The sequence below is a fragment of the Pocillopora damicornis genome, chromosome 2 (assembly GCF_964200805.1).
Source record: "Pocillopora damicornis chromosome 2, jaPocDami1.2, whole genome shotgun sequence".
Lineage (NCBI taxonomy): Eukaryota > Metazoa > Cnidaria > Anthozoa > Scleractinia > Pocilloporidae > Pocillopora > Pocillopora damicornis.
The window spans coordinates 26,417,317-26,430,711 of NC_142671.1; the positions used below are offsets into that span (position 1 = coordinate 26,417,317).

At 39.0% G+C, this 13,395-nt stretch overlaps 2 protein-coding genes across 2 annotated transcripts in view; both read right to left on the reverse strand.

The window, feature by feature from the left end:
* Positions 1-525: 525 nt before the first annotated feature.
* LOC113669916 (uncharacterized) overlaps positions 526-13,395 on the reverse strand; it is a 30,599-nt gene continuing 17,729 nt past the window's right edge. The window contains exons 25-33 of the mRNA XM_089198080.1: positions 11,932-12,230; positions 10,905-11,046; positions 9,881-10,333; positions 8,755-9,086; positions 8,112-8,232; positions 7,576-7,730; positions 5,534-5,683; positions 2,720-2,861; positions 526-1,710 (exon numbers count right to left, since the gene is read on the reverse strand). Of these exons, the coding sequence (XP_089054206.1) occupies positions 1,706-1,710; positions 2,720-2,861; positions 5,534-5,683; positions 7,576-7,730; positions 8,112-8,232; positions 8,755-9,086; positions 9,881-10,333; positions 10,905-11,046; positions 11,932-12,230 (1,799 nt within the window). The 3' untranslated portion in view covers positions 526-1,705. The remainder of the gene's footprint in view (positions 1,711-2,719; positions 2,862-5,533; positions 5,684-7,575; positions 7,731-8,111; positions 8,233-8,754; positions 9,087-9,880; positions 10,334-10,904; positions 11,047-11,931; positions 12,231-13,395) is intronic.
* LOC149050525 (uncharacterized) lies at positions 12,253-13,335 on the reverse strand. Its single transcript, XM_089197519.1, has 2 exons — positions 13,266-13,335; positions 12,253-13,069 (listed from the first exon to the last, which is right to left on the reverse strand). The coding sequence occupies exons 1-2, from the start codon at positions 13,333-13,335 to the stop codon at positions 12,462-12,464; spliced, it is 678 nt and encodes a 225-aa protein (XP_089053645.1). The 3' UTR covers positions 12,253-12,461.

Genomic DNA, 13,395 nt, shown 5'->3' on the forward strand with positions numbered 1-13,395 from the left:
GAAAGTTCTGAGTATGCCACAGAATTGCGGTGGCAACGACTGCCGCTTATACCACAACCGGCTGGAAGGCCGAGTATCTTCTACGCTAGTTGGCGTTTAGATATTGACAAACTGCTTTACTCAGCCGACAGCTCAGAACACACAAGTGACTGACGGCAATACCAGTTTCGGGGGAAAAGGCCGTCTGACTCCCATCGTTTGATGCACCCGCCTGATTTTTTTTGCACCCGCTATTTCACTCGAGTCCACCAACCAGGAGCCTGGTAAAGGTGCGATTGAAATGAAAGCTCTTTATTTTTTGCAATCAATGACAGCTGATACTTGCATTAAACAGGATAACAAAGATTGTCCGAAGTTATTCACACGAACCAACACTATCTGTACCGCAAAGTCTTTATTTGATGAAGTATGTTAATTAAATTGCTTAACTTTTTTGGGTCTTCTTTCTTTGATCTTAGACAATTCATCATTCTCGTGATAATAGCGGTATGATGACAACTAAAATTGCTTTTTTCGGTACTGAGATTGTATTTGATATTAGTATGTCTCTGCTCAAGCGAATCTAAATTTACTCGACATCAGGAGAATGCATACTATTTGTATCGCTTCTATCTGGATGCTGTGCGATTTCAGGGTTTTGGCGCCATATTGGACTAGCTGATTGGTCTCGATTTGATGCGAGAGCTTTGAATCCCGCCGGCGAACCGAGTTCCCGCGGGTTGACTCGCCTCAGCCTTTGGATGCCATAGGAGAATATGTGGACATGAGCTAGATCGGACACAGTGTAATTTAGTATTATCAACTGAGTTGATAACGTTAATTGGCCACCGTAAAGAGTTTTCTTCTAAATAAAATAAGTAAGATACTAAAAGTGCCCTGATTGGTCGAGAGCCTATCGTTGATTGCACCGAAACACCCGAAGAAAATGCAGACATCTAAAGTTCATTCTATAAAAGAAATACAGTAGACTGTGCTTTCTGTAGGTTTACCGGCATAATAACCCACTTGAGATTTTAGGCGACGACAAGGAAAGTTTGTAAATTACCTGCCGGAGAATCCCGTGTCGGTTGTTACGCCGGTAAACCGACAGAAAGTCTACTCTTTTGTTTAAAGAAACTATAAATTTTTCTAGACTAAGTTAGTATCCAAATTATAAAATAAAGAAAACTGAATGGAGAAAGGGTGGATATTATTGGGAATTTATTTTTAATGTCATGATGGATGAGTTTATCTTTTCATCTCGCATAGCACTGGGTACCAGGTCTTCTCATATTGATTGGCAGTGGAAAGAAACTTGCTTGGGTGTAGTAATTAAAACCTCATCTACATCAATCAACCACATTCTGAGTGTACTTCCTTCTTAGTTGAATTGTGTCGTTATTTTACCAAATTTTATTCTTAAAGTTGATCTTGAACACGAGAAAAATATGTTCAGGATCTGCAAATACACCTATTGAACCTAATCACACTGGTTATACATAAAAAATGTCACTGAGACACGCATGCAGTGGAATCTCTACTTAGAAAGAAATGATTCACGTGATTAGTGTAATTTATGTGCACTAACAAAAGGCATTAACTTCATCGAGTACTCTGTGTCAATGAAAACAGGGATGCACAGTTGTTGCATAGTGACAAATATAACAATGTTTTAGTCTCATTACGATCCATGACGATTTTCTTTTCTGCCTCTAACTTCACATGGTTAAACTAGGAGACAAAAACAAAACAGTTCCAACATCATAAAAGTAGACTGCAACCCATCTTTTCATGGAGGTACGGATTAACTAAGTTTTCAGTTTGAGAACTGACTTGACTTTGAATTCACTTTGTTGGCCGTCATTTTTCAGTACTCTAACAAGCGATTTATCTCTGCGGCGCCAATGTTTAGTTGCACCGACTTTTACTCAGATATTTTCCACTACAAACTCAAAACAAGAAAAATTAGAGTTCCTGAGCTCTTTTTTCTCGTAAGCGAATTAACAAGTACAAACCAACATAATGAGGTATTTTTGGTCGGCTTTTACTGACTTGAAAACAACGTTTTACCCTAGTGCATTGATCACTGCTAAACGACCTTAGAGGAGGTAATCGCATGGGACCGAGTAAAATTAAGAATTTAATTCACCGGTGTTTTCAGAAGTTGAAGAAATTGCACGAGTCACGCAGGAACAAGGGCAATTTATGCAACTTCTGAAAACACAAGTGATGCCATCTCTAATTTTACAGGGAAACATGCGATTACTTTTTCATGATAAAAAGAGCAAAATGTTATTTAATTTATAAAGAAGATCAACTATGCACGCTGTTGCACACGTTCGTAGGAAGTCATTCCAGCGTTCAGTAAGCATCAATGAACTGTAAAACGCCCGGATCAGCTGAAAAAATTCTATTTTTGTGCAACAACATCAAAGCAAATGAAAGTGTATATTTTTTAGGCAAAGTTAAGTTGTTTTTAATGTCTTCTAAATTATGGTAATTGACCATGGGCAATTACAAAATTATGAAAAATGCTTCTGCCTCAGCCAATCAGCATTAAGTAATTCTGCCCTTTATCTAAGTATATTAATCAAAACGTCGAGTGGGGATAAGGCGTAAAGTACAGCTTTACCAAAAAAAAACAAAGCGCTGATGTCCTTTAAACTGAGTTAGGTTAGCACTGCTCAGTTAAAATGGCCATGTTGTTTTGCTGCATTATTTTAAAGCTTATTGTTCCTACCTTCACAGCCGTAAATTTCTAATTTTGCGCCAATAGAATGGTACCATTGAATGGCTCGTAGTCTGATGTACCTAGCCTCGATGGCCTGAGGCAAAAACTTCCTGCTTATTTCTGCCCCCTGGGTTTTGTAACCATCAAACACCTGAAAGATGAAATGGAATTCAAAAACTGCACTTTGCATATCATGTAATACTTGCGTTCTCTGGTTGCAGGATACCATCTTTTTACATTTAATATCACTTCAGTCACCTCTTTGAGAGGGCGATCGGGTGGAAAACTGCAGACGAACCTACATAAACGGCACCGTATCAAGCAGTCAGTTTTCTTGACCCCCGAAATGTCTACCCATAATCACTGTTCACCCTTTTCAAGCGCTCACCTGTACTGGTGGAAAACTGCAGAAGAACCTACTCAAACGGCACCGTATTAAGCGGTCGGTTTTCAAACTCCCAAAATTTTTACCCTCTAAACACTACTCCACCTTTTTCAAGCGGTCTCCTCTATTAAGCGGTCGAGGTTACCCTTGACTGGGTTCCCGACGGCTTATTTGTTATTGTCCTCCACCTGTACTGAACGGTCACTTAAAGCGGGACCAATTAAAAAAACAAACAAACAAAACAAAAAACTAAGAACAGTCTTTCAAGTTTAATTTATGTTTAACTCCCGAAATCAACGTTGGTAGTATTTTTGAGGGAGGTTTTGCACGTTAAGTGGTCAACAACGGCATAAAATGACGTTTCTTATCGTTTCTTCATAATACCCCCATTCTATGGAACCTGTAGCAGCGGTCACCTCCACATTCCCCGTTATTACCGCTTAATAAAGGAAATGTACAGGGACACGACCTCAACCTACGGAGCTAATCTGAAGAAAGAGTAGCTGGGGAATAGACTGAAACAAACTGAAACAAACTGAAACCCATGATAGAGCAACAACAATAACAGCTTCTCAGAGGTGACTCTGCAACGGCATCTTTTAGATGTTCTCAAAAAATGACAAACTGCAGAATATGTGTGCATTACTTGTACTAAGAGTTTGAAATTTACCTAAAAGCCGGCCAAAAGAGTAACAGGTAAAATGCATAAGTATCACGTATCAACTCTCCTAGCTTCTTAGTGAGCAGGAAGTTTGTCACAATAGACTTAGCCAGACGGTGTAGCTTGCCTCAAGTCTCCTGTAGCTCAGTGGTAGAGCTTCCAAAGTGTTTTTAGAAAGGTTATCGGTTCGATTCCCAATAAGGGCAATCGGATTTTTTTTTCCTCCGAATGTGCCTGTGTCATTCACTGAATAACATCTTCTTCCACTTCAATAACCAGGCTTGATATTAACTGCTGTGACTATCTTCATTTCCATCATCATCAGGCAAAAGCGCATCAAATTTCGACATTCTCATCTTCGCAGTACGCCGGAACTTTGCCACCACGAACTTAGTCAAACGAGTAGCTCTTACGCTAATCTCTTATAGTTCACCTGGCTTAAAAATTTACCATCTCTGTTATCATCATTGTGCATAAGCATAACACATCTCACCTCGCAGTATGCAGGGAGTTTTTCACTATGTACGTTATTTTAATAACCTATGGGAGGCTGTGGTAAGCCGTACCATTTAAAAACGGTAAAGGTTACCACAGCCTCTTACAGCTTAGTGATAGAGCGTTAGAAGCACTAATCGAAAGGTCGAAAGGTCGAAGGTCCGAATCCCTAAAGGAATTTTGGATTTTTTATTTTATTTTATTTTTATCTCCGAGTATGACTGTGTCGTTCACTAAATAATATCTTCCTTCTCTTAAATCACCAGACTTATTTTACCAATTTCATTCGCATCATCATTGCATATAAGCACCACGGTGATAAAGGGTCTGAAGTACTGATTGAACGGTGACAGATCGTCTGAAGTACTGATTAGACGGTGATAGAGCGTCCGAAGTACTGATTGAACGATGATACTCAGCGTCTGAAGTACTGATTGAACGGTGATAGCTAGAGCGTCTGAGGTACTGGTTGAACGGTGATTCAGCGTCTGAAGTACTGATTGAACGGTGATAGATCGTCTAAAGTACTGATTGAACGGTGATAGAGTGTCTGAGGTACTGGTTGAACCATGATACTGCGTCTGAAGTACTGATTGGACAGTGATAGAGCGTCTGAAGTACTAATTGAAAGGTGAAAGATTGTTTGAATTACCAATTGGACGGTGATAGAGCGTCTGAACTTCTGATTGGACGGTGATAAAGCGTCTGAAGTACTGATGGGATGGTGATAGAACGTTTGAAGTACTGATTGGACGGTTGTAGGTTCGAATCCTAATGGAGGCTCTCGGAGGTTTTTCCTTTTTTTTCCTTTTTTTGTTTTAATTCCGATTGTATAATTCACTGAATAACATCTTCTTTAGTTAAAATCACCAGGTTTAAAGATATACCATCTCCATTCACAAAAGTATTACTTATTGAAAGTCCTATCCTCGCCGTATCCTGGAAGTTTGTCACGATGGACCATGTTTTGCGGCCTAGATGGCCAGTAGTTTCCTATAGCTCCGTGATAGAACATCCGGAATGCTAATCCCCGTGAAGGTCGTAGGTTCGAATCCTGGAAGGAGCACTTCAAGTTGTTTGTTCTTTAGGTATGCCGGTGTCATTTATTGACACTGGCATACTCTTTGAGGGATACTACTATGTAAACGGCGCATATTACCGATTGATATGACCTATAAATCCTCGATACGGGCTCAGTTAAAATATATATTACTACTTTGCTCGGTCTGTACTTTAATTGATTGTTATTTCCCCTTTTTGTTCTAGCAATACAGTAACTCACTTTCCGTTGGCCTTCAAATGTGTAGTCCATCCAGTTGGAGCTATCGTCACTGTACTGTAGATAATACTCTCTTAAACGAGAGTCCTTCTCCATGTTAGGATTTCCTTGAGTTGAAATAGCTGCAATAGTTTTTCTTTTGCCTAAATCAACCTAGAGAAGAAAGAGAGCTTTTACATACCTCCTGTCGACCCTCGCCGAGAGATCGCGGGCCTTCTTAGGTAAACAGAGTATGGTAGAATTGGTGTTAATTGAGTGGGAAACTGGCAAACCATGATGTTTTTACCAAAAATCTTTAACTATTACTTCGTTCATTTTTCCCTTGAAAACAGCTGCTACGAAGAAATCGATTGACATCCGATAAAAGAGTTCAACTGATCGTAGTGCAAAGTTTGCAGGTGTAGTTTCCTTTAAGCAGTCAAGTTTGATAACATCACGACGTCAAAACAATACACTTGTTCAGAACTCGGTTAGTTTTAGGAGAACATTCGCTTTGTTCGTACATTTTGCGGTTATTTTCGTATTGTATAACCCAAATTCCAAGCGTTAATAACGAGAAAACTGGCAATTGTTGATTTACGAAACTTTGATGTTCAAAGAATCGCCTGAACAGGCACCATTGAGTCATGATTTGCGGTCTGTATCCGTCACCGACCTTATTTTACATCTTTATTAAAGCACTGAAATACTAGGCAATTGAGTTTCTTTTCATATTTCTGATTACCACCTGCTGAACAAATAGAGAAGCCTTGACTGTGCTCTGTTCTGTTGTAAAGCACGCAGGAAGCGGCTATAGAGCACGAAAGAAGTCTAGGGACAAACACGAGATGCAGTCGAGCGTTTCTCCCTATTTCTTGAGTGCTCTAGCCGCTTTCTAAGTGCTTTACATCAGAATAGAGCACAGTCAAAGATTCTTTGCTTGTTTTATAATAAAGAACCCGTAAAATTCCCTGCGTATTGTTTTCAATTTTCAAAACAAACTTTTTTTTCAAAGCAAACAACAGTGTCGTCAGCATGCTCTATAATCTCATAAAGCACGCTTCAATAAGCCAATCAGAATCCTTTTAAGAATTTTTCAAATAATGCGATTTGTTGAAAAGGACTAAAGCTGTCAGAATGTCAAACTATCAAACTATCACAATCTGCAATATAGTTTACAAGCTGAAATAGTTCGGAAGGTCGAATTTAACACTTTTGCCTGAAGTTTTTAGTCACCAATGCAGAATATGAAAGTGAAATGTTCAGTGAAATCCGGCCGAATTCCAGCTCATCAAAACACACGGTATTTTTTCATTTAACAAATAGAGAAGCCTTGACTGAGCTCTGTTCACAAGGATATGAGATTTCTCGGGATGACAGCGCCGTAAAACTCGGCTGCTGTGACTGATGTGGCCTTCCACTTAACGCATCGGAAAGGATGTTAGAGCAAGCTTTGAGTTGTACACTCGAAGGGCGGCCGATGTAAATTCTGAGGTTTGCTTCACTGCGATGACCGGAGATCGCCATGATGAGCTGGCCGCGATGGCACTCAGCATGATCGCAGTCGCTCTGACACCGTCATGATTAGCATGAATTTCAACAGTCATCCCAGTTTGGCTTTACTTTTCATCGTTCCTGTTTCGTTCTGTTTTTTTTTTTTTTAACACGAAACTATATATCCCACGCGAGTGTTAGCTGTGTTTGATTTTTTCCCCTTAAGCTTGCAATCTAACTAAGTGTGAAACCTTCAAAACTCAGAGCTTTTATTTCGTTTTCTCTTTGAGGATTTTCGTCTCTGCTCACGTTATAATGACAGAAATTACGTCGCTTGACATGTTTAAAACCCGACTCACTTGTTCCGAAATTTCATTCAATCAACGAAAAAAGCTAGAGCGAAGTCTGGGAAATGTTCGGATATAGTTACAATTTGGCATATAGCGTGACAGCTTTAGCTCTCTTGCACTATGTTCTATACTCTGATAGAGCACGCTGTTTCAACCAATGACAGTGCGCGTTATATCCGTACTTTATAATAAAACTACGTAGATGTCGCTGAAGATTGTTACCTGTAAGAACTGGTCGAGATTTTTATGTCTCGCAACCCACATTTCCATTTTGTAATATCCTAGGCGACCCCGTGTCGGTCGCTGATAATAGGAAGAGCTGGAAAAGGACGAATCCGGAATTTGGAAATTTTCTAGTCCAAGAGGCTCCAAACAAGCTGCAACGAAAATAAATAGTTTACATATGAATGAATCAGTGAAATTAAAGCCTTTTAAATGTGTTGTTGATGCATTTCATGATTGAGCTCTTTCATAATTGAGCTCTTTCATAAACTGTACATCATGAGAAATTACATCACTTTTCAGGTTGTGAGAAAGAACATTTTCAGGTCATCTGTCCATCATATCGCTTATCGACTTATTTCGATTACATTTCCAGGTTGTGAATCCTATAATGCCCATAAGCCATTAAAATATACAATTAGGGGTGTAACTGTGCAATTTACGTAAGAGAAAGCAAGAATGCTGGCCTCTCCCCACCCTCCCCCCCCCGAAAAAAATGATATGAATCACGGCGTAGCTTATCTTGACGTTTTTACCTTGGCAACCATAAAATTCCACCCTTAGGCAGATGTGGTGGTACCATTCCTTAACAACAATCCGCACAAACTGAGCACGCACCGTGTTGGCAAGGACGTGTACTTTGTTACCAGTGAGCTCCTGAATTGAAAGAACAAAAAAAGCCTGGATAAGTAGAAAGTTTACTTGAAAACAAACTGTTTAAATTGCCACAAAGATGAAAAGTCCTTTCCCTGTTCTCTCCAAAAGGCTTAAAAATCTCTTGCTACACACAGAATCAAATTAACTGGGTTCACGGATTGCAAAATTATGTTATAATGTTATGATGTAATAGGACTTACAACTGTCATAATATAATAAATGAGTTATGACAGTTTTCCATCACTTGTAGTTAAAAGAGAGAACCTCCTTTACAAAATGGTACAGTTCTATAATCTCCCAACTCATGACCAGATTACCAATAGAATAATTGTATTACACATAATTGAGATTAATGTTCACAAATAAAGGAAGACTTGCGGAAGTATAGTTTACGACAGGCTGGATCATTCTAATTTTTGATATCAGTGTCTTAAGTTGTTCGATTGACAATTTCTACCATTTTGGCATCGGAAAAAACCTCCCGCGTCAAAATTTATAACTATCAACGTAAACAATACTAACCGTGACGCCATTACCATCAGAGTACTCTGACCAACTGACACCATCCTCGCTGTACGCAAGTACGAATTTGGTCACCCAGGCCTTACCAACTGTATCTCCAGGAGATGTTTTCTCCTTTCTCTGTAAAGAAACTCGTGCAATGACGTGAATCCGGGTGAATTGTACTTGTATGAACTCATCCTTAGCCTTTTGACCAGCACACCACGCACCCTTTCCATGATGGCGGTTATGACGTGCATTCCATGGTTCATAACCTTCACCAAGGTGACTGGAGGCGTTTATAGAAGAATTGCTAACTATTGAAGATTCCATGCCTAAGTCTTCGTCACAACCTGAGTAAGTCCAACGATAATTATAGGTATTATTCATATATTTGTTAATCTCTTAGTTTTATCCGTTTTTCTTGTATATAGTATCGTATTTTGTGGCTTTAAAATTCTTCTGTGCTCACTTAATTGGTAAATTAAGTTTATGGTCTGAACTCAAGACCGGGAACACTTGATCGTGTGGTCTAACTGTCTGAGTAGCAGTAGTCCTGAAATATGATTCTTACCGACAACTTGTGCGGAAGTCATCTTTAAAGTAGAAAGAGTCCGATGACCGCTTCCGCTCAGGTTGTCGAACAAAAATACTTTCAAAGGATTTGTCACTCTGGAGCTCAGACCACACAAGCAACTTATCTGGTATGGTAACAATTCAAATTATTGATTAACAAACAATTAAAATTACTAGTTAACTCGTCCCATCTTATTCTATTCTTTTTAATGTTGACTGATTGTTTATTGTCTTCCGAGATGCGAATTCAGGATAAATAGATGGGCGTAATATGCTGAATTGCTTTATTTTAGACTAAATCTCAATTTAGTTGTTCTCTTCCAGGTTTCAATTATCTAAGTTTTCCAACCTCTGAGGAAAAGAGCTCTACTTTTAAAAAACTCCTTGATGTCTGTTTGGTGCCTTAGAGACAGTGTGTTTTTGTATTGGAGTTTCAACGTTCAAAAAGATCAACTGAATGCGAAGACAAAAGATTAGCTGACACTTTTTGATAGGCTGATGAAGAGGACTGAAAATTTTGGGATTTCTCGAAAATAGTGTCCTTAAAAACAAAAGTTAAGACTACAGTCACCTTTGTAACCAAATACTTGCAGCCTGAGGCAGATTCCATTATGCCAGACTTTAGCAACAACTCTAAAATAACGAGCTTTGATTTCGTACAAGAAGGCAATCCTCCTAACACCTGCGTTGTCTACATTAGCGGCAAGTTGGGTTCTTATGTCTTCATGTCTAAACGCACTAGTGTAAGTAAACCAGTGAGCTCCATCAACACTGTATTCAAGCTCGTATTGTGACACATATTCGTCGTTGCTATGGTGACCTCGCGTTGCAATACCAGTTAATACGACCGTCTTTCCAAAGTCAAGTTGGAGGTTTTCATTTTCGTTTTCCTGTTCAGCACACCAGGAACCTGTGTCGGTGAAATTCTGTGCATTTTCCGGTTCGTGTCCAAGCCTACTACTAGAAGCTGACGAAGATGAAACTAGTAAGGGGTCATTTCCGATACCATACGACTCTAAACATGCTGGAAAGTGAAGAAGCTATTTATTAGAAGGGACTAAAAAAGTAAAGCTCGAGGTGTGCAACAACTTCTTGTTTTTTGTTTTCGTGCAAAAAGATAGAGGTTGTTATTTTGGCGTTTAAATGATGAAGCAAGTAAGGAAACTGCCAAGGCACTTCCGCCAATGTCACTTATTGCATACCTTGCACTTATTGCAAAAAGGTATATATTGGCGAAAGAGGATCACGACTGGGCAACCGATTTCGAGAACTCCTTTGTGACGTAGAAAGGAATGACTAAGACCAGACACTTCGATCTCTTTTTAAGAAAGGTACAAAACTCTAGACCAAAATTTTATCTTTCAAACCGGCACTCTTAAACAGACTCTTTTCGATTCAACTTGTTTACTCTTATTTTTGTCGTTACCATGTTCCCACCAATAGCGAAGCTCCAACACACTCACGACCCATCATTCCTCTATGCGCCCTGACGAAGGGCTAACGCTCGGAAAGTCACCTTTAGGAAACTTTTTACAGTAACCTATTTATATTATCAACTCAGTTGATCGAACCAAATTATCTAACCGTTAGCATACCTTTACAGCCGTAGAGCTCCAACTGAATAAATGGACGATTAATCCAGTCTTTTAAAACAACCCGAAAGTACCTGGCTGTGATGTTGTGCTGTAATCTGTGCCTTGTAGCAAAGAATCTATTATCTGGAGGAGTTTGGAAAATCTGCAATAATTTTAAGAGGAAATAGTAATTCACTATTTCTCCTGCGGTCAGCTTTGTACCAAAATTGCAAACAAATTACAAAACAATGCCTGATCTTTATTCTAATGGAAGCCTCAACTAGAAACGCTTTGACATCTAACTAATCTTCTTGAAAACTCAGAAAGCTACCTAGGCTTAAGAGAGTTGGAGAAGGAAAAATATGATTGCTTATTGACACTGAGTGCCTAAGCGGGCCTGTAACGTGACCTTCGTCGACGGAGAAGGCAAGCGGTATCTTACTGACACTCATCGAGATTTTGAATAACAATCCGGGCAGACTTCAAGTCAGGTTAAGCGCTGAGAAAGACACCCGGATGTACTAAACAGAGAGTAAACAGATGGCTGCCGAACTCTAAGGCTGTGTATTTCAAAGTTAAACCCTCAGTGTGACGTCCTATTCCAAGGTCCAAAGTTCGACTAGAGTGAATTACGTACAGCAAACAACATCTGATACGAAAACTGTCCACTTGGCGTCAAATAAAAGGCAATACTTTGTATTGTGTATTTTTTCTTTGACTTTGCTTTCTTCCTTTTTTTGTTCTAGATCTTCGTTTGTTAAATTTCATATTTTCATGCCCGTAAAAGTGAAATTCTGCGGTTTTTTTAGCAGGGAGCTTTGCTTCCGTCTTTTGAAGTGGCGTCCATTGTCATTGAGAATTAAAGGTAGTCCATCTACAGTAAGCAATGACACAAGTTGGTCGCAAAATATTATTTAATTTGATCTTTCATTCACCCGCAGTTAAAAGGGACAAGTTTGTGCGATGGCACTCGAGTGAAAGCTGGTGAACAGCCAAATTGCAACTGTTAAGTGATCTAATCGACCGACACATAAACTCTTCACGTTACCTTCACGGTGCCGTCCTCCATGTAAGAGAAAAATTCACACCCGTTCCTACTGTAATTTAGAACAAATTTGCTAATCCAGTCAATATGGGAGGAAGCAAAATTTCCTCGTACTGTTATAGCAGTAACTGATTTGCCTCCGGGCCCAAGGTCAACCTGAATGTACTCGTCCACTTCAGTAGGTAAAAGGAATTTGTCTAGTTTGTTTAATCGAGCGTCGATTGCGTCATAATATGTACCACTTGTGACCAGTGCATGGTCTGGAATGTCATAGTTTTCCATTCCAAGGGGATTTTCACAAGCTAAAAGAAAAATGCAAATCAGAATATTAGCCATTTTTTTCTATCAAATAAATAAATAATAATAAATAAAGACTTTATTTTACGAGGGTAACACATAATAGCATAGCTAATAAACTTGGGGCCCTCACTCAGAAATAATTACAATATAAAAACTAGTATAATACAATATAAAAATAGAAACTAATATAATATAATATAATTACAAGATAAGTAAAGAAACTAAAAAGGAAACTATACACAAAAATGACTTAAAAATTGTTGCTGCGAAAAAATATTAGTCCACATATTGTGCTTAAAGCACCTTATGCTGTCCGCCATCCGTATGCGTAGTGGTATCTCGTTCCAAATTTTGGTTCCGGTGACGAGAAAAGTGCGCCCACCTTCAGTTTCCCTGTTATATCTGGGGCACAATACATTAAAGTTTGAATAGCGCGTAGTTCTTGAATGTCTTGAGTTGTTGATCGGAATATGCTCGTTTAAATAGCTAGGTAGTGCACCGTGGATTCGTTTAAACATTGTCGACGCTTTGTCAATCTTACACTTCTCGTAAAAAGGAATCCATTTCAGTCTATTAAAGAGTTCTACGGATGGAGCCATCCGCTCTGCGTAAAGGATGACTCTAGCAGCGCGTTTCTGCAGCTTAAAAACTCTATATAACAATTCTTTATCACAATTAGACCAGATGGCGCTGACATAACTCATAACCGGACTAATAATAGAGTTGTAATACTGAATGCGTTGAGGAAGCGGTAAATACATGCGAATTTTTCGCAAAATGGCAATACGCGAAGCCAGTTTTTTGCAGACTTTATCAGCGTGTGCATTGAAAGAGAGCGTGGCTGTTCAATATTTAAACGATGCTACCTGACTAAGGATTAGTTATATGAAATATTAATATTTAATACAGCCATCAGGCCTGAAAAACATCCTACATACGCAGCAAAGGTTAAATTGCTCCATACAGAAGTCAATGCGCCAACGTGCATTTTATGTTCTTGTTATTTCAATTTGAAAAAAAAGGAGTTTAAAAGTTACAGTATTGTAACCTTAACGTTATCAGCATTCCTAAAAGCATCAAATACTCAATATCCTTTACGAAAATCATGCTACCAAGCCAAGGTTACTCTTATATTATAATCATGTCGGGCAGTTTTTCGTCTCAGTG